The 20,950-nt window shown below is 55.6% G+C and overlaps 1 protein-coding gene across 1 annotated transcript; it reads right to left on the bottom strand.

Annotated features, from left to right (window-relative positions):
• Window positions 1-15,882: 15,882 nt before the first annotated feature.
• On the bottom strand, window positions 15,883-18,687 carry LOC132232881 (mastin-like). Its single transcript, XM_059692591.1, has 5 exons — window positions 18,242-18,687; window positions 17,879-18,059; window positions 17,384-17,655; window positions 16,359-16,504; window positions 15,883-16,273 (listed from the first exon to the last, which is right to left on the bottom strand). The coding sequence occupies exons 1-5, from the start codon at window positions 18,300-18,302 to the stop codon at window positions 16,109-16,111; spliced, it is 825 nt and encodes a 274-aa protein (XP_059548574.1). The 5' UTR covers window positions 18,303-18,687; the 3' UTR covers window positions 15,883-16,108.
• Between the last annotated feature and the right edge of the window lie 2,263 nt (window positions 18,688-20,950).

Raw genomic sequence — 20,950 nt, 5'->3', positions numbered from 1 at the left:
TGTGCAGACAAGTAAGAGCCAGGTCTCAGCGGGAGCAGCTCTCACAGGTGCACCTCAGACCCGCTGCCCAGCGCCTGGGCCTGGGAGGAGCGGCATTAGGAACAGCTCCCCCGGGAGAAGCGGCAACTGTGAGCCATCAGCCAGGGCGAGTCATTCTGTGCAGCCCCCAGCGTTCCTGGGCCACTCCCTGAACAGATGCTGAGGTGGCAGGGACCCCGGCTGGTCTCCACAGGAGCCACAGCAGGTGTCTCAACAGCCTGGACACTAGAGCCAGGCTCTCAGGTGCCCAAGGAAACGACTCAGTGCCCAGGAGGGGGACCGCCCAGGGCTTCTGTCCCTGGCCCGGCTGGGGAGCAGCCCCTTCGGGCTCCAGCAGACGCTCCTCCTGGGGAAGCCAGAGAGAAGGGCTGGAGGGCAGAGGCCAGCGCTGCCTCTGCAGGGTCCCTATCATGTTCTCCAGGTCCCCTCCCCCTCAGCCCCACCTCTGCGGGCCTGGCCCTGACTCAAACACCTCGGGGGACCTCGTTCCTGGTCCCAAGCCCTTCGGAGGCCTTGCCTGCTCCAATTGTCCACTTATCATCAAAATAGGGCGAGAGTGTGTGGGACACCCCGGGGTTCACCTGGGCTACACACCTTCCTCCTGCCCATGGCTGCCACAGCTCTACCTGCTCTGGGTTAGCAGAGTCAGGTACCCCTGCTGTTAGAGGGTACGTGTGTCCCCCAAAACATATGCCTAAGTCCTACCCCCTGGCACTTGTGAATGGGACCTCCTTTGGAAATAGCCTTCGCCATGTAATCAGGGTTGGATGAGGGCATGAAGGAGGGGCCCTCATCCAATATGACTGGTGTCCTTGTGGGAAGAGCACAGAGACAGGAAGGGCAGACGTGTGGCCATGGAGGAGGAGACTGGAATTAGGCGGTGCAGCCAGGAACACCAGGGATGGCCGCCCCCAGGAGCTGGGAGGGAGCCTGGGATGCATTCTCTCCCTGAGCCTCAGAGAAGGGACCCCCTGCTGGCGGCTCATTTCAGACACCTGGTCCCAGAGCTCAGACTAAATCCCTGTTGTTCTAAGACTCCCGAGTGTCTGGTAATTCCTTAGGCAGCCACAGGACACGAAGACACCTGCCACCTCGGTGCCTCTGCTTCCTGCCGCCGGTCCCTGGGCACCAGGAGCTCTGAGAGAAAAGGCACAGCTATAGCTGCTCAGGGGCCTCTGCTGTCCCCTGTCCTCGGGACCAGGACTGACACCCCTGTGCAGGGAGGGGAGCACCACGCCCCCAGGTCCCAGCAGTGACGCAGGCGGGGCTGCTCCTACTTCCAGGGTCACTGCCCCGGACTCCAGGGACAGGGCCCCAGGTGACAATCACTGCGGGGAGCGAGGCCCCAGGTGACAGTCACTGGGGGGAGCGAGGCCCCAGGTGACAGTCACTGTGGGGGAGCGAGGCCCCAGGTGACAGTCACTGGGGGGAGCGAGGCCCCAGGTGACAGTCACGGGGGGGGGGGGGGAGCGAGGCCCCAGGTGACAGTCACTGGTGGGAGCGAGGCCCCAGGTGACAGTCACTGGTGGGGAGTGAGGCCCCAGGTGACAGTCACTGGGGGGGAGCGAGGACCCAGGTGACAGTCACTGGTGGGGAGTGAGGCCCCAGGTGACAGTCACTGGGGGGAGCGAGGCCCCAGGTGACAGTCACTGGGGGGGAGCGAGGCCCCAGGTGACAGTCACTGGTGGGAGCGAGGCCCCAGGTGACAGTCACTGGGGGGGAGCGAGGCCCCAGGTGACAGTCACTGGGGGGGAGCGAGGCCCCAGGTGACAGTCACTGGGGGGGAGAGTGCCCTGTGGCCTGCAGGAAGGCTTCTTGCCCAGAGAGAGCCACCTTCACAGCTTCAGCTGTGCTTTCCAGGTCCCGCCCTGAGGGTGTAGTTTTGATGCCTCCACTCGGGCCCCAGTATGGAAGCTGCACCCACAGGCCTAAGCTCCACTGTGGGTGGGTGGCCACCAACCACCTGGATTCCCGGTTGGGAGATGGCAAACGAGCAGCAGGTGGGCCTGGGCCTCCCGCCAGCAGCAAGCTCATGGGGAGGCGGCGCCTCTGACCATCACGTCCAGCCAGAAAGGAAAGCCCTGCCCTGGCCGGTTGGGCTCCTTGGTGACGGCCTCAGCCCCGCACTGAAGGGTCTCGGGGTCAGTTCCCAGTCAAGGGCATGGACCTGGGCTGTCGTTCCCTCCCAGCCCCCCCAGTTGGATTGCGTGCAGTAGCCAAGCAGTCGGTGTGTCTCTCTCACATCAATGTTTCTCTCCGTCCCTCCCTCCCTACTTTGCTCTGAAAGCAATGGGCAACATCCTCAGTGAGGATTCAAACAAAACCTGGGCTGTAGGTTCAGTCCAGACCATGCAGGAGGCAACCAACTGATCTCTCTCTCTCTCTCTCTCTCTCTCTCCTTCTCTCACTCCCTTCCACTCTCTCTAGAAAACCAGTGGAAAAATACCCTCTGCTGAGGATTAACAAAGAGAGAAAGCAAGGCCCACACAGCTGCTGATCGCGCAGGGCCTCTGGCAGTGCGTTCCCCAGGGCATGTCCCCTGGGCGCCCTCGGACCAGGCGCTCCAGCAGGTTTTCCGGCCCCTTCTCCTGGGGGCGCTGATGCCAGGGCAGGGCTCCTGCCCGTCCAGCCATGGCTCCCAGGGTCTGGACACCAGCCCTGGGGCGTCCTCTCCGCTCCCGCAGGAGCCTCTAGGCCAGATCCCAGAGCTCCTTCTCCCAGTCACTTCCTCTCAGGGGCCTGCAGGGCTGGGCTGCCTCCCACCCCCTACAGCCCAGTGCTCAGGAGAGGAGGGCAGGTCTTCTCAGGGAGAAGGCTTCGCATTATAAAGAGGCTCAGAGGGCAGAATAATGGCCCCCAAAGGCATCCAGGTCCTAATCCCCAGGAACTGCAAACATGTCAGGTTACCTGGCAAAGGGGATAAGGGAGGCAGATGGAATGAAATAATAACCGGTGACCTTGAGAGGGGGTCATTCCAATTCTCCAGGTGGGCCACATGGATCACAGGCCTCAGGAATGCCACAGGAAAGGCTGGGACACGTTCCAGAAGCTGGGAAAGGCCAGGACCTACAGGAGGAACCAGTGGACACCTGGATTCAGCCCATGAGAGCCTCCTGAGGGCAGGATGGTGAGATGATTCATGTGCCCGGGGTGAGCTGTGACAGCAGCCACAGGAGACTCATACCGGATGGGGGTGCTGGCTCTCGGTAAGGGGGGAGGGGCACTCTGCGGGCTCAGGGGACCTGGGGACTCGAGTTTCCTGGGCAGAAACCGGATGTCACCTTTCCCCGTAGCAGAACCCACTATGTTCTCGCCAGGCCCTGGCCTTGGCCATCCATCACCCCAGGGAGCATCCCTGTCCCTGAGCTCGGCTCCTGGTGGCGCTCACTCTCTCTGCCCCATGCCTTCCAGTCCCCTTCTGCTCTGTGTGTGGCCTTCAGTGACCAGCTCCTCACTGACAGCGTGTTGGCATCTTCCTCCAGGGCCTGCACTGAGCTCAGCATCCCCCCAAATTCCCTGATCTGTGTCCCCGTTGTCAGCGCTGCTTCCCATGGCCGGCCAGGCAGCAGTGTCCAGCTCCCAGGCCCTGCCGGAGCCGGTCCATCCTTGCTGTTTCAAGGGACCTGGCGTATATGGCATACTGTTCTTAATATGTTTGCTCACCTTCTAGGCGCTATGTGTTTTAACCAAGGTCACCTCTCTGAGAAAGGTTGTTTCCCCAGGTAAGGATTTTCCCCCGAAGTTAGGGAGGGAATAAAACCCCTTAACTAAGTGCCAGGCGGGTAATTAATCACTTTAACTATGAACAATCATGCTTAAGCTACATAATCTTTACTCCCTGGAATGGAGATAAGAAATGCCCTAACCTTTGGAATAGAGATTGATAGGATTGAATCAACTGATATAAATACAGATGTAACAAGACAACAGGACACAGAACTTAGAAGACAGAACCAAGAGACACAGAACCTAGACACACAACCTAGAGACAGAACCTAGATACAGAACCTAGAGACAACCTAGCAAGAGAACATGGCAAAAGATCCTGGACAGAAACTGGCTACAGAACCTAGAGACAGAACCTAGCGAGAGAACCTGGCTGAAGAACCTAGAGACAGAACCTGGCTACAGAACCTGGCTAGGACATGGCAAGAGAACCTAGCGAGGGAACATGGCTACAGAACCTGGCTGGAGAACCTGGACAGAACCTGGCTGGAGAATCCAGCGAGGGAACATGGCTACAGAACCTGGCTGGAGAACCTGGAGAACCTGGCTGGAGAACCTAGCAAGAGAACATGGACACAGAACCTGGCTGGAGATCCTAACCAGAACTTCGCTGGAGATCCTGACCAGAACTTAGCTAGAGAACCTGGCTAGGCTGCTGATCAAATGAACGCTGTCTCCGTGTCATTCCTTCTTCGCCGACTCCGTCCACACCTTTGGGGACCCCTGGACCTGCTGGGGTTGGACCCCAGCAAGGCCCCATCCCAGGGGGGCCTCCTCAGCTCCCACCTGGCTCCAGCTGCTGAGGGCTGGGCTCCCAGAAGCCACAGTCAGAGGCTCCCCAGCCTAAACACAGGAATCAGGGGTCAGGGACTCACCGTCTGGAACTGAGTTCCAGGGAGGAAGGAAACCTGAACTTGGCGGGTGGCAGAGAGCAGCAGGGAGGAGAGGTGCCCACAGTGTCCCTAGTTGGGGGCAGGGAAGGCTGGACACTAACCAACAACAGGGCACGTGTGTGTTTTTCTGTGGGTGCCTTCTCCCAAGTCCTGACTGTCCCTGGGCACCCGTGTTGGAGCGGCCATCACCTCTATAGCATCTCCCTCCTGGACCAATGACATGAAAGCAAAGGGCAGAGAGCAGGAGGGAGGTGGCAGCAAATGAGAGATTTCAATCAATTCTGATGGGCAGAGGGAGATGGAGGAGGGGGAGGGGCACACAAATGCCTGGTGAAGGGGGCCTGTTCCCATAGAGGGCCCCTCACACCCACAGAGATGCTCAGGATGTAGAGGCCAACTGACCCAAAAGGAAACTGAGCAGGAAACTACAAAGGACAATGTTCCCTTGAAACATTATGTTCAGTGAAATAGGCAGGTGCAGAGGCCACACAGTGTGCGCTTCTGTTTATGTGAACTTGGCACCGGACAACCCGTGGGTCCGGGCTGCCTGTCAACACCTGAGCCAATTCAGCAGAGACGGGGTGGAATCATGTAGGAGCCTTTATTCCAGTCCTGCCGGCGGGAGGGGAGAGCAGCAGGTCACCCACAGAAATCTGCTCTGCACCCTGTGCTAGGGTGAGGGACTGCAGCATGGAAGGGTTACAGAATGTTACAGAATGTGCTGGGAGGAGGGACTGACGTATGGAGGATTGTGTCAGGGTTAGGAACCATAGAAGAAAAATTGCTAGATTGTCTTAGAAAAACAATGTGTTATGATACGCTCCAGCCAGGTGTGACTCTGTTTACCCCCCCTTTGTGCTTATGAACTTTCCATGAACTTCTAAGGTAACACTGTTGTGCTATAAAGGATCATACTGCACCCTTGATCTCTGCCACATGCTCCGAATCTCCCAGAGGGGGAGATAGGCACTGTGGTCAGCTGGCAAGCTTAATAAAAGGCTCTTAAATTTAAATTCTGAGTCAGTGGTCTATCTCGTTGAGCCAACCCATAACATTTGGAGGCCCCAGCGAGATACCCGGCAGGGAGGAGAGGGACCCCTTGTTTAGGGCTGGAGGCTCTCCCCTGACGGGGAGGAGAGGGACTCCCTATTCAAGGCAGGAGGCTCTCCCCCGGCAGAGGTGAGAGGGACCCCTTGTTTAGGGCAGGAGGCTCTCCCCCGGCAGTGGTGAGAGGGACCCCCTATTCAAGGCAGGAGGCTCTCCCCCGGCAGGGGTGAGAGGGACCCCTTGTTTAGGGCAGGAGGCTCTCCCCCGGCAGGGGTGAGAGGGACCCCCTATTCAAGGCAGGAGGCTCTCCCCCACTTGTCGCCGGGCACTCAGCGAGATACCCCACACCTGTGGAGAACGATTACCAAGGAGGCCTCCAGTCCACCCAAAACTTTCAATTCGGAAACCGAGCCACCTGGACTCTCGAGAGAGGTAAGAGACCGGTCGTTAAACAGGAATTGGGACGTCCCACGGAAGGACCTATACGGAGGGCTGGACGCAGCGGTACTCCTGGTCCTGACCCGCGGCCACGACGGTGGCCGGGGTCCCTGGTTCGTGCGGCTGTAGGCTGCACTGGGTTTGTCTGTCTGGTATTTGTTTGTCTTGGTGTTTATTGTCAAAAAGTTGTCTGCTTCTGTGTACACCCTGCTGCAATGTTTTTTGAAAATTTTCAGGACTTCAAGGAGCGAGCTGCAGGTTCCGGGCAACCTTGGGTTGCATTTGGCTGGTTTATTTTGTCTTTGTTCTTTGTTGTCTTTGTCTTTGTCAAATGGGATAGGGTCAGTCATCTTCGTCGACCCCCTATCAGTCAGGCCCACTCTGGGTGAGTGGAAGGGGAGCTTGATCACCTCCCGGGAAGCTATAGAGCTCCCTCAGGAATTGGGAAATTGTTAGAAATTGGGTGGATTGTTTAAACTCTGAGTGAATGTCTGGTGAAAGTGTGTGAGTGTGGAGGGAGGGGGCCTGCCCTCTCCTCTCCTTTGTGTGGCTCCACGACTTCGGTTACGGAGTCCGAGTGGGCCCCAACCTGCGGTTCCGCGATTCGTCATATGGCATAACGGTGACTCACCCCCATGTGGAGGTGACCAGGCCCGGGGTTTATACGGGTGCACCTTAGCTACGACGAATCTAAGCTCCCAAGGGACGCGGCCAGGCGGGCATCTGCGTGAGGATCTGTGAAAACAGGTCACCCCCTCCCTTGTCTGTCTCTCACCACCGATCATCATGGGGTCGGGACAAAGTTTGTTTGTGTGGGACTAGCCAAATTACTACAGAGAAGGACTAGATACAGCTCCAGCCTGGGCTGGTCTACTAAGAAAGTGTAAATCATTACTGGTCTGTGTAAAGTAAAAGCTACTTTGATTTATTCTGCTTTCTGTTGATATGCTTGGCTGAGCGTTTGGGCTGGCCCCTTTAATAGTCTTCAAAGCCTCTGGCAGCTGCGAGAATTATTTTTTCTCAGAGTCTTTTGCTCACTGTTAAAGGGGAATCAGCCTACTTAGTTAATAAAGATTTCTGTCTATCAGTTGCTCTTACCTAGGTTGTAATTTACTGTATTAAACTAAAGTTCTGGGGTAGATTTAAAAGTTATAATGTTAATGCTTTTGATTTACAGCGATTCTGTGAACAGGAGTGGCCCACTTTCCAGGAGGGGTGGCCGGATGCAGGGTCTTTTGATCTGACCACTGCCTACCGGGTCCATTATGTCATATACGGCCGCCCAGGGCACCCTAATCAAATTCCTTATATTCAGGTTTGGGTTGACATATTGTCCAAGAAACCCCGGTGGATGAGGGCTTGCCTCCCGAGGAGAAAATTGGGACAGAGACAGACAATTCTTTTGGCCGGGCCCCAGAAGGGAAAGGCTCCCCGGTCCTTCAGGGAGAGAGGGGAGAACCCATTAGCCGGCCGCCCCCTATGGTCCCCAGGCGCCGGATCTGGCTGAGCCCTGGCCTCAGGCCCAGGCCACGCCACCAGCTCTTGACAGAGAGAGAGGGGAGAACCTGCAGGACCTTGCGACATCTGCCAGTCCTGCAGTTCCTATGTTGCCACTACGGCAGGCCGGCCCTCTAGATCTGGGGCTAGACAGGCAGCACTCTGGGGATGCAAGGCAGATGGAGGCGCTATTCCCCAGCTCCAGACCAGATTGGGGAATGAATGATCAAAGAAGGGGGGCTGGATGCCTGAGCTGCCTGCAGTGGCCCTAAAAAAAAAGAAGCAGCAGCAGCAGCAGCAGCGAGAAAGTACTTGGGCCTTTGGCTTGCAGGCTACAGCAGTTAAGCCAGAAGCCAGTGACTAGTACTAGCCTTCCTACAGCCCCAGAAATAAAGTAGCAAGCCTGAGATCTATGAAAGCTGCAGATAGAGCTAGTAAAAGCTCCCTGCTTGCAAATGTACTGAAAGGGTTTAGTACCTGTTGCTGCTGGAAGAGGGGGAGCTGATATCCCCTTCCAGTACACTCCCTTCAAAGAGGCCTGGTCGCTGCTCTGCCATAAAGGGGACTGGTGGGAAGACAAGGAAAGCAGGGCCCTGTAACTAATAAACAGAGTTAAGAAAAGGGCACTCTCCCTGGACCTGGGAGCCATCAGGACTTTGAAATTCTCCAAGAGAGGAGAAGTCTGACTCAGAGACTAGCCAAAACCTCGTTGGGTTAGGAGGACCGGAGGCTGCATATTGAACTTATAGACTGCAGTTTGCTAGGCAGAGGTCCGAGCCCAGTTGTAAAGGGTTAAGCTACCTATGTACAGCAAAACAACTTTCTCCTGTGCCAGAATACATTTTAAGGAAATTGGACAAACTGTATTTGTGGCTAGAACGAAGAACTGGCCTATGTGTAAACTGTCCTGGAAAAAGGCTATGTGGGGTGAACCCAAAAAGTAAAAGGTGTCTAGCTGCTGAGAGGGCAGTTGCCCAGGTGGGCAAAGAAAAATACCCATTAAATTTTGGTCTCTATTGAGAGACAGTTGACAGTTAGCAACCTGTATACTGTCTTACAGGCCTGTGCGACCATGCCCATGTCAGGGGTGGCACAAAACCTCAACTGTAGGAAACTGGGGAAGGCCTGTCTAGAACAGAGGGGGTTAATAAAGTGGTGAATACTAGCCCTCTGTTACAGGAATTACAGACCCTGTGAGGTCCTGTGACATGTAAGACCCTGTAAGGAAATAAAGCTCCTTTAGTACAGATTAAGGGCTGTGTTTCCCTCCAGGCAACCCAACTGGAACCCCAATAGTGACAGGGGAAAGGAGGCTCTCGATCGGTATCGCCAGACTCTATTAGGGGGCATCCGAGCTGCTGCTTGGAGACCCACAAACCTCTGTAAGGTGACAGAGACAGTCCAGGGGCCTAACCCTGATGCCCCGGAAAGTCGGAGGGCTGTCAATGTTGCATTTGTTTCCCAGTCGACCCCAAATATTAGGAAAAAATGACAGAAATTAGAAGGCTTTGAGGGGAAATCAATCTCTAAGTTGGTTGAGGTGGCCCAGAAGGTTTTTGACAATCGGGAGGACCCGATGGCAGATTTAAACACCCGGATGGCCAAGGTCCTCCTGGCCCTGAGCGAGGAAGGAGGCCCAAGGGGCTGGAGAGACAACAAGGGCAAAGAAAAGCCTCGCAGAAGAAAAGGAGTCCAACCCAGGCTTAAGAAAAAATCAATGTGCATTTTGCAGAAAGGAAGGACATTGGAAAAGGGAGTGCCCTGAACATGTGGGGGAACCAACTCCCTCCCATGCTGATGGAGGAGGTGGATTGGGGTTGTCGGGGCTCAGCTAGCCCCCAGGAGCCCAGAATGACCCTGACAATGGGGGGTCAAAAGGTGGACTTCCTTGTAGAACTCATAGCACTCACTCAGGCCCTCTGATGGGGAAAGGGAAAAAAAGTAAACAATTTAGGTTCCTGAAAACAGCTGCCTTGAACCTGGCCACACTCCTCCCTGATGAGAAGGCAGAGGCCCCTTTTCGTGACTGCGAGGAGACACTGACTACCCTCACTTCCCTCCGTGAGGACCTTGTGGACCAGCCCCTGCAGAATCCAGATGAGACCCTCTACACGGACGGGAGCAGCTTCGTAGAGGAAGGTACCCGGTATGCGAGGGCGGCAGTAGTGACATGAGGAGGAGCCAGGGGAGATCTAAGAAGCCCTGGTGAGCACCCTGGCACTGGCTCTGTCAGACCTACGCAGGGACTGCAAGGATATATCTCCTCACACTGCCCTTACAGGAGGCCAAGGAAGTGGCTAAAAGACCAGTAGGGCCCCTAGAAGTTCTCGTAGCCCTGCCAGCAGGAAGGCTCCCAGAGAAGCCTACTCATCTGCCGGAGGAGCAGAGGCTAGCTGAGAAACTAAGGGCCTGAGAAGGAGAGGCTGGATGGCTAATTCTGCCAGATGGGAGGCCTATAGTGCCAGAAGCCCTGGGGTGGACCATTGCTTCCCAGGCCCACTAGAGCACCCACCTGGGGGGAACGAAGCTATCAGAACTACTGGGAGGAGAATTTTACATCCCAGGGCTCCAGAAAATATCCCAAGACTTGGCTAGAAGGTGCCAAGTGTGTGCCCGGGTAAACCAAGGGCCCCCTGTTGTGGCTGCGCCGGGACAGCGATTCTGAGGTCAGAACCCTGGAGAACACTGGGAAGTGGACTTCACCAAGATACCAGGAGGACAAGGAGGGTATAAATAATTGCTGGTTTTCATTGATACCTTCTCTGGCTGGCCTGAGGCATACCCAACCAAGGCAGAGACAGCATAGGTAGTAGTTAGAAAACTCCTCACTAAAATTGTCCCCCGGTTTAGCCTACCACTATATATGGGGTCCGACGATGGCCCGGCGTTTATCGCCAAAGTTACAATCCATAGTTAAGGCCCTGAGAGTTACTTGGAAATTGCATTGTGTTTATAGACCACAGAGTTCTGGACAGGTAGAGAGGATAAATCGGATCTTGACGGAAACATTAACTAAATTAAAATTAGAGACTGGCGAAAACTGGGTAAGTCTCCTTCCTTTTGCCCTCCTCAGAGCTAGGTGTATTCCGTATATAAAAGGACTCACCCCTTTTGAAATTATGTTTGGCAGGCCGCCACCTCTTCTTCCCCGCCTAAGGGAGGAAGAAATTGCCCGGCTGTCTACCCGAAATTTGCTTAAGTCCTTACAGGCTTTGCAGAGCAGCGCCATGTCAGCACGGGTGGTGAGAGCCATACAGGAGGAGGACGTGCTGAGATCCAGTCCAACACAGCCTGCCTTCTCTCTGGGTAATCTCGTCTGGGTGAAGTGCCACGACCCTAACAGCTTGGAACCTAGATGGGTGGTACTAAGTGCTCCAACCGCCATCAAAGTCGCAGGAAAGAGGCACTGTAACTCCGTCCTTCTCATGCCTCTCGCCTGGTGAACTGACCAATGGGAAGGAGAATTCTATGTCAGTGGCCGAGACCCTGGCCAATTCTTCACCATCAAATGCCAGACTCTTCCCCGGTGGCTCGACCCCTACATTGCCAAATGCCTCCTGAATTTCATATTGTAGAGGAGGGCACTGAATCAAAGATTTGATTCGGGCATAAGACCAGTAGGGAATGTGCTAGGGTGAGGGACTGCGGCATGGAAGGGTTACAGAATGTTACAGAATGTGCTGGGAGGGGGGACTGACGTATGGAGGATTGTGTCAGGGTTAGGAACCATAGAAGAAAAATTGCTAGATTGTCTTAGAAAAACAATGTGTTATGATACGCTCCAGCCAGGTGTGACTCTGTTTACCCCCCCTTTGTGCTTATGAACTTTCCATGAACTTCTAAGGTAACACTGTTGTGCTATAAAGGATCATACTGCACCCTTGATCTCTGCCAAATGCTCCGAATCTCCCAGAGGGGGAGATAGGCGCTGTGGTCAGCTGGCCAGCTTAATAAAAGGCTCTTAAATTTAAATTCTGAGTCAGTGGTCTATCTCGTTGAGCCAACCCATAACACACCCCACCATCAGCCACCGCTTATATTGGGAAGAAGGACAGAGATGACGGGGAAGGTAGGAAGGACAGGCATGGGAACGTGGGCACGGGGTCATCATTACAGGTTACAGGTCATGCAGGCTGGGTGGCTGGGGTCACAGAGGGTGGATGCCTCCGGGCACCCGGGACCAGACTACAGGTAATAGGGGCTGGGGGTTGTGAGAGCAGATGCCTCCAGGACTAGATGATCTCAGTCAGGAGGTGGTAATTCTCTCCATTAGTGGCGGACAGGAGGACGGACTGCATTCCCGTGCGAGCTGCCCCGGCCCATGGCGCACACTCCCAGCCAGGTGAGAATGTGCTTTCTCTGATCAGAGCAGAACAGTCATGATTAACAGAGCACGAGTAACATTTCTTATAATTACAGTGAATAAAGCATTTTTCTTTGACAAACATTGGAACAAAAACAATTGTTGACATTTTCATGAGATTCACACAACCTTGAGATTAGATATTATAACCTCAGTTGTTAGAATTTACTGATCGAAGACACTCCTTAATCTTAAGTCATTAACATTTAAGAGGACTTATTTTTCTTCTCAAGCAACCGCACATCTAAACTTTATAGAGAAGTTTGTTCTTTTGGCTCATGACCAAGAACTTCAGTTCAGAAGGCAACTTGATCTTGAAAGTGTTAAAGAGAATAAAACGGGGCGGAGAAAACTTATGTGCTTAGCAGTTTTCTTGCAGAAAGCTTGCAGCCTTGAGCCTGGCATAGCCTAGATAACCACTAGACCTCTGGTGATGGGAGGAACCAAGGACCTGACCCTTAAGTCAGCAGAAGTGTTTGCAGCCAGCGGAAGGTAACAAAACCCTGCCTCCCCCTTCAGTCACTGCTGATTGCTTTTTCGGCCTCAGCCCACCTGCACCCAGGTGCCTGAAATAAAGTTCTTTTGATACATGATGGCCTCGCATCATAGGTGAGTGACCCCGGCCACTCCAAACCTTTCAGATCTTATTCATCTTAAAATCAGATGCTCCAACAGAAGACACTGGGGAGGGGAGAGGAGTACTAACTAGTGCCAGTTTAGCATTTTCTCAGTTTTTGTGTCAACAAAATATATTTCATTCCCCATGGCTGGTTTGGCTCAATGGTTAGAATGTCAGCCCTCAGACTGAAGGGTCTCAGGTTGGATTCCATTCAAGGGCACCTACATCGGTTGCAGGCTGGATCCCTGGCCCTCCTTGGGGCCTGTGTGGGAGGCAACCAATCAATGTGTCTCTCTCACCGCCATGTTTCTCTCTCTCTCTCCCCCTCCCTTCCACTCTCTAAAAATCAATGGGAAAAAAATACATAATCTGATGAACAAAAATAGATGCAGAGACAAATGGCGGGGCAGGGGGCGGTTAGAGAGCAACCAAAGGACTTGTACACATGCATATCAGCATAACCAATGGACACAGACACTGGGGCGGTGAGTGCTTGCCAAGGGTGGGAATGGCTGGGGGCCGGGCGGTAGCAGGGGTCAATTGAGGGGAAAAGGAGACATATGTAAAACTTTAGACAATAATAAAAAAAAAAAGACAAAAAAAATAAAAAAAGCTGAAAAAATATCCTCGGTGAGGATTAACAAAAGAAAAAAATTTCACTCAGGGATTTTCTTGTCAAATACAATTGTGTTGTGTAACCCAAGGTTAGTTCTCTTTTCAATCAAAGCAAAAGAGTTTAATGATAACTTTTTACTCCCACAAACCTGTCATCAAAACCTGAAAGTTAACATGTCATGAGTCCTGAGAAATCCTGTGAGTGGGACTGTGGGAAGGGCTGTACATTGATAAGAGCTTACAGCTTGAGGATGCTGCGTCTCCCACCCACGACCAGCACATATCAGAGGGGTGGGGAGGACTGGGTGGGAGTCCAGAGGTTCCTCCCCAACCAAGGGTCCCAGCACCACCAGCAGCTGCAGGAGCAGGAGCCTGGGAGGAGCTGTGGCCCCAGAACAACTTGATTGCGGGCTTCTGGCCTCCAGCCGGTGAGAGGATGCATTTGTGTTGTTTTAAGCTCACACCTCCCCCGAGTCATGGGCTGTCACTGGGACCCCAGGACCCACACAGGGGGAGAGCCTGGTGGTGACTGAGGTGTGATGTCCACCTGGAAGGGCATGGCCCTGCATGGAGTCTCCATTCCAAGCCCTGAAGGTGCCTATCTCACCTCAGACAAGGGGAAGAGGCCAACGTCTGTGGGCCTTCCCCAGGGTCCCCATGGGCACTGACCTAACCTGCAGGGGTCTCTTTTGGGGGACACAGCCCTGCTGGCTCAGTGTCCCCCACCTCTGCAGGCCCAGGGTTCAGTCAGAACAGATTTCAGAAGCCAGAGGCAACAGGCCCCTCCATCTCCACCCAGGCATCTGGCTCTGTCCACCTTGCCTTAGTGCTGAGCCCAGGAAGCTGTGCTAGGGTAGTGATTCCAGGCCAGATGGAGGGAGTGAGGGTAGCGGGCAGCAGCCCTGAGCCCATCCTCTGGATAAAGAGCCATGCGGGTCCACACTGTGGCCATGCCTGCAGACACAGCCCCAGGCCCAGGCGTGTCTCACTCCAGCCTTCCTTCCACCACCAAGTTCTAGGTCCTACTCCCTCCCTTGGGAGCGCTGGACTCTGAGGCACTCAGACCCTCATTATTAATCCAGGAATCACTAAAGGTCTGACTACACCCTCACCCAGGGAGGAAAGCCCTGCAAAGACTCACAGTCCCCCAAAACCCAATGGCAAGGCAGGCAGCACACACCCTCCTGGCGGGCACAGGGGACCTGGATGTGTGTGGACCACCTGGCACCTGCCCACCCACAGGGCCCCGTGGACAGGCAGTCACTTAGGCAGAACGTGAGGGAGGGCCCAGGGCCAGGCTGGGTGTGTCACCCCCTCCTCCCTCCCTGGGCAGAGCAGATCTCCAAGGGGGGCCACCTGCCCGGTGGTGCCTTCCAGCTGAGTCTCTGGCCTCATTTTCCCAGGAAAAGGCTTTCCTGGAGAGCTCCTGACTGCCAGGAACCCAGACTTCAGTCCCGGGCACATGGGGGACGCAGCTCCACATCCGCCTGCCCTGCAGCTTCCACTCTCCCTAACTCTGAGCCCAGGCCTCCCCTAAGGACCAGGTCATAGTGAGAGAGGAGGGCTTTCCACCCTGGCCTCGGGGGCAGGGGTCCTGGCACTGAGAGGTCTGGGAGGCCGCCACCCCATTGTAGAATCAGACTGGGGAGCACCCTGTCGCTGCAGGGTATGGAGCCCCCTCACCCACAGCACAGGCTGCCTCGGGCTCCACAGGCCCTCCTGGGTCCTGGCCCCAACCTGCAGGTGTGGGACCCACCCCAGCCGGGCCCCGGCCATGCCCCCCAAATCCTTCTCCAGCAGGAAGTGCACGTCACTGCCTGGGGCAGGAGGGGCTCCACAGCCCCTTCTCACTCCCTGGATTTGAAACTGAAGCTCCTCTGTCCGCTGGGAGCCCCTCCCACCCCCGGGGAGAAAGGAGTGGCTCTGCGGGCCTGAGGGGCGGTGCACCGCGGTGCGTCTCCAGCAGGGGCGCCAGCGCCAGGACAGCAGCCTGGGGGGATGGGGGTCCCCTCTCCACCCTCCTCTCTGGCCGCCTCCAACCAACCAGGACCCGGGAGCTGGGGGAGCTGGAGGCCGGGGCAGGGAAGATGGGGACTGGCTGGTCCCAGGCCCCTGCATGTCCGCCCTGCTCTGGAGAAGCTCAGGATGGGAGACTGAGGATCTGGTGGAAATGAGGCTGCACTTCATTTGGTCCCAGGAGTTGATCACATTGGAAAATGGGGGTTCGGCCCGCCCCCTGGTCGAGGGAGCAGCGGTGACCATGGAAACACAGCACCTCCTGTTTGCATGCGGCCACGTGCAGGTCATTAAAGCCTCCATGACACACTGACTGCGACTGAAGGAGGGAGAGGGGCGGTCTGCACCCTCTGGGGGCGGCCCTCCGGGCTGTGACCTCCAGCCCCGGGCAGCAGACTCCCCTCCACCCCAGCCAAGAGAGCCGCCAGGTCGCCCTCTTCCAGCTGCAGCCACAGCTGCCCATCCCACCTGGTCCACCTCCCAGAGCCTGGGCTCCCCCAGCAGCCGGACCGCCCACTGGCCGCCTTGGCCGTGCCCACAGGTAAGTGCACTGAGTCCAGAGCAGTTTTTCATGCAGTTTAATGAGCTCCAGAGGGTGGGGAGGAGGCAGGAGTCCTGAAGTACCCGCCGGACTTCAGAGAACATCTTGCCTCTCCCTTTTGCCTGTCAGGGGAGAGAGGCTGATGGAGGTGCTGAGGCAGGAGGACCTCAGAGCAGGTGGGGGCGGGGGGAGGGGGTGGAGGAGGCACTAAGTGCAATGAAGAGCTGGCTCTGGGAGGGAGCAGGGAGGGTCCCCCAGACACCCTGGAGGGCCTGTCTTCATCTCATGGGCAGCATCCTTGCCCGGCCCCGGGCTCAAGGAGAGGAACGAATATGACCGCGGATCCAAGGCAAGAAGGATGTCACTCGGGCATAGACTCCAGGAAAATCGGCAAGACCACAGCTCTCCCCCCAACTCACCACGCCTACCTGGACCCAGGTGCCCCTCCATTTACAGACCAAGGGACCCCCAGAGTCACTCTGTGGGAAGAGGAGACAGGTGGTCAGTACTCAGGGACCCTGCAGGCAGGAGCAATGGACGGAGGCCACAGTCTGGGGGTCTCACCTGGCAGGAGTCCCGGCCCCGGCTCCCGGCACACAGCTCATCATCCTGGATAACCTTGTCGATCCTGAGGTATTGTTGACGACAGATCTCATCCGCCACGATGGGGACCTCCACCTCCTGCAGATTTTGGGGCGGCGGCAGCGGCTCTGTGAGAAGATGCTGAGTGAGCCTGTGGTCCTGAGGGGGCGTACAGTCACAGGCCGCGGGTTCTAGTACCCACGCTGAGCCTCAGTGCCCCCAGGGGGGCCCAGGGAGTCACCCAAGACCCCAACTGTCTGGGTTCACTCGAGGCCAATGGGCTGACAATCTCTAGGCTGACACTGTGGGCTCCAAGCTCCAATATAAACAGGGAAATAAATTTTTATCCACAAATAATTTTTATTGGAAAAAATCAGAGCAAGTGCTTTCCCCTAGAAATGCAGAGTGAGCGGCCCTACTGTCAAATTTGACTTTGTCCATTTAATAGTGAATCCTTGAGCACGTCACTGAAGTTCTCTCTCCTCGTCCTCCATCCCACTATTGAGTCTCAGGGAGAACGGGGACGCCCGTAAGGGAGGACACGGCCTGGTGCAGAGTGAGGGAGAGAAATGCCCATGGCACCCTTGCCAGTGTTTCTCAGTGGTTAGAGCACTGGTCTGAAGGATCCCAGGTGTGATTCTTGGTCAAGGGCAAGTACCTGGTTTGCAGGTTCAATGCCCAGCCCCAGTCAGGGAGATAATTAAAAGATATGCTTCTCACATCAATGTTTCTCTCTCCCCTTCCTTTCCACTCTCTAAAAATCAATGGAAGAAATATCCTTGTGTGATACTTAACACAAAAAGATGCCCATGGCCATGCCTCACTTATGCTAGTTTGGTCTCTGCTCCTGACAGACTCCTCTCGAGCTGTCTGCCTCCTACACCCAAGGGAGACCCCGGAGGGACCCCAGCTCAGAACCCACGTGAGCCTCCTCTGTAAAGCCTGGCCCACCCCCTGCATCGCCCTCAGTCTCCTGCTCCCACTCCCACGCGTCACCTGGTTCTCACCTCCAGGAGCAACGTCACCCCAGCCAGTCACCCAGCACCGTGTGCCTGGGGGGAATGAGAGGGAGGCTGGCGGGAGGCGGATCCACCTGACGAGGTTAGATGGTCGCACGGGGGCCTCCAGTTTGAGAAGTGCCACGTCCGCCCCACCTTCTGCTTTCTTTTCAAGCCTGAACTTGGGGTGGCGGATGATCCTGGCCACCTGCACACTGTCACTGTATGAGGGTCTTAGTCCTCCTAGTTGGACCTTCAAGTGCTGAGTCACTGGGTTTCTCCTGGGGACAGAAGGCCAACGGCTTCTGAGAGGCTGTGGCAGGGAGTGGGCCAGCCCCTCAGAGCCCAGAGACCTCCCCTCTGTGGTGGGCAAGGGGAGCGCCAGGAAGCTGAATCCTGGTGGGGGGTCTGCAGCCACTCAGCCCAGCATCTGCCCCCAACACACATCACATGCCTCCCGACATTGTCCACCCAACCCCTGGTTGCTGGCAGAGTCAGACTTACCCTGGAATGCAGTGGGCAGCGGTCAGCACCCACTGGGGATGGATGAGGGAGCCCCCACATTCGAGACTCCACTTGGAACGTGTTGGATCAAAGAACCACAGGCCCACCTGCCACGGCCACGCCCCATCGGCAGCATCATGCCCCCCCATGATGCCCACCAGCTCAGTCCCTGGGCCGGGATCTGGGGAAGCAGAGGAGGAGCCATCAGGGACCCAGGCACCGCTGCCCAGCACTCAACATGGCCCCATCCTCCGTCCCTCTCAGAGCCACGCTCAGAGGAGGATCGCCACCCATCCCAGGGGCGGCCTCTGAGGGGTCAGTCAGGGGTTAGGAGAAAAGCCAGGCTTGGGGGTCAGGACCCACCTGAGGTCACAGGTACGGAGCCCCCCAGACAGGGGAGAGTCAGGACCAGCAGCCACAGCATCTGCAGGGGAGAGGGGAGGGATGAGAGCCAGTGAGGAGATGTGGGGCGGGGACACAGCCTGGGAAGGGAGAGGATGGGGCTTTGAGCAGTGTCCTCACCATGCCAGGTCTGTCTGCCTCTGTCCTGGGCCCTCTGAGCCCCTTTATCCTCCTGCCCAGACTGGCCCAAGGGGATGCCACCCTCCTTTGGGGTGGGGCCTGGGAGGAGGCAGGGCTTATCTCTTCAGTGGGACCAGTGGTGACCAGCAGACCAGCTATCAGATAAGAAATATGGTGTTTCCTCTCTGAGAAGACACTCAGTATTGGTGCTGGAGCCCCACCTGGTTTGACTCAGTGGGTAGAGCGTCAGCCTGTGGACTGAAGGGTCCCATGTTTGATTCTGGTCAAGGTCACATACCTTGGTTTCAGGTTCCTCGGCCCTGGTCATGGTTCATGCAGGAGGCAAACAATCAATGTGTCTCTCTCACATCGATGTTTCCCTCTCTCTCTCCCTCTCCTTTCCACTTTCTCTAAAAATCAATGGAAAATATATGTGGGTGAGGATTAACAAAAATAAAAATAATAAAAATATCGGTGCTGGACACATTTCAGTGGTAAGATGACAGTTTGCACATGAAAAAGAATGAAATGAGATGTTTTGCTTCGTCCTGTGCACTGAAGGGTCTCCGGTTTGATTCCCAGTCAGGCCTCATACCTAGGATGAGGGGTCATTCCCGGATCGGGACACGTACAAGAGGCAACCGATGGATGTTTCTCACATCTCTCTGCCTGCCTCTCCCTAAAATCCATGAGCATGTCCTCGGGTGAGGAGCTAAATAAATGATAAGTAAATCATATGCTCTGAAACAACACAGAGCAGGCACACGGATGGGATGGGGGCTGGCACCTGAGCCAAGAGCGGGGGATGGGGGTGTGGGGGGAAGGAGAGCAGCAGGCCCAGTGCCCCCTGCCCCCTCCTTCTTTTGAGGCTCACAGTGTCCCCCAAAAAGGCCAGACTCTCTGTACCTGCAGACAGAGTTTGCCAGCAACACCATGAGATGGAGGAGACAGCTTCCGTGGAGCCTTTGGAGGTTGTGGGAACTGCTGACACCTGGATTGTAGACTTCCAGCCTCCAACACTGTGACAGAATAAACCTTTATTTAAAGGTCCGGGTCTGTGGCATCTGTAACGGCCGCCCCCAGACACTCAGGCATCTGCTCAGCTGTCCTCATACATCCGATGCATGATCAAGATTGTCAAAATACACAGTAAAGGGTGTGAGATGTGCCAATTTACTGCTAGTTCTCCTCACCTCCTGCACATGACTGGCACCCCCACCGCACTGGGAGCCAACCCCCCTCTCACACTCCTTGCTTTCTGAATGGAGGAGCTGTGTCCAACCCCAGGCAGAGGCCGAACACCTGCCAGGGACAGGCTTTTCCGCCTTTGACATTCTGAGAATCATTCTCCACCAAGCATGGGACAGGACCAGACAGTGGTTTGAGAGGAGGAGGAAGAGGGGTTCCCACACTCCTGAGCCACTGCCCGGTCCTCTGTGCCCCGTGAGCCCAGTGAGGAGACCATCAAGGGATGCTCTGCAGCACTTAGAGAGCTCAGGTCTCTAGAAACCCATCATTCCCTCCTGGGGCCAGAGTCCCTATCATCCTTGCTGAGAAGTTGGTGTCTCGGGGGGCACCCAGAATCAGAATCCTCAGGGGACACTGGGTATTCAACAGGAAACAACCAGGATCCAACATGGCCGGGGGCCCCGTGGTGGAGGGCGAGCACCCAGGAGGGAAAGGGCTGGGCTCACAGACCCAGCAAGTCCCAAAGGCCCAGGGGGGAGACCTCTGGGTGATAAGGGGGGACTTCCTCCCTCCCTGCCTCTGGTCTGGATGGAGCCCCCACCTTTACCCACCTCAACAGTGGCTGTGGGTTTGGGGCTGGTTTCAGCCCAGATGACAGGAAGGCAAGTCACAGCGGTGTCAGCGAGAGGCCACAGGCCCCAGCGCCCAGCCTGATGCTGGACCCAGGCTTCCCGTCCCCCGGCACCAGGCTGGGCGACAACCAGCTGGGCCAGACCTGGGACAAAGATGGCATTAGGAACAGATCTGCCCGAAACAGAAACAAGAGGTTTGATGGTCGGGGCGGGGGGGGGGGGGGGGGGATGTCATGACTATCATTGGCAGATAATACGATCTTCTTCACCAGAAGAGCCAAAAGCCTCAATGAAAAGGTTTGAAGATTAAGTTTCCCAAGGTGTCTAGATGGAAGACAAATGTTTTACACACAAATCAGGAGAGAAAGAAGGAGAAACTCATCTTTAACCTCAGGCATAGCTAATGCGATGCCATATGGTAGAGACCCCGTTCACGGCCAGGTCCATATATTCCTGATCTAGAGTCCATGACAACCACAAAACTTCCTTGAGGAGGACACTCACACGAAATAGAATGTCATTCAATGTTGTTAACAAGAGACGGTGTCATCCAATATCAACTCTTCCAAAACCCAATAGAATGTGAACTGCAGGAAAATCTAGGAACATTCAATGTGACCCCCAAGTTTTCTAGGAGGAACATACAGGTAGGGGCGTCCCAGGAAGCCACAGGGCAGAGTGAGGCACACTAGGCAGCTGGTACCATAAAGCTGTGGGATCGGGAACGGAG

This window comes from Myotis daubentonii, chromosome 4 (assembly GCF_963259705.1).
Source record: "Myotis daubentonii chromosome 4, mMyoDau2.1, whole genome shotgun sequence".
In the NCBI taxonomy this organism is placed as follows: Eukaryota; Metazoa; Chordata; class Mammalia; order Chiroptera; family Vespertilionidae; genus Myotis; species Myotis daubentonii.
The sequence above is the reverse complement of the archived record's forward strand: the minus strand, read 5'-3'. Positions and strand labels throughout refer to the sequence as shown.

Excerpts from the sequence above, each read along its gene's own strand:
- LOC132232881 (XM_059692591.1), bottom strand. The coding sequence starts at position 18,302 with ATGCTGTGGCTGCTGGTCCTGACTCTCCCCTGTCTGGGGGGCTCCGTA. Across the intron at positions 18,060-18,241 it reads CTCCGTACCTGTGACCTCAG|ATCCCGGCCCAGGGACTGAG; the intron begins GTGGGTCCTGAC and ends CTGCTTCCCCAG. Across the intron at positions 16,274-16,358 it reads GGGGCCGGGACTCCTGCCAG|AGTGACTCTGGGGGTCCCTT; the intron begins GTGAGACCCCCA and ends CTCTTCCCACAG.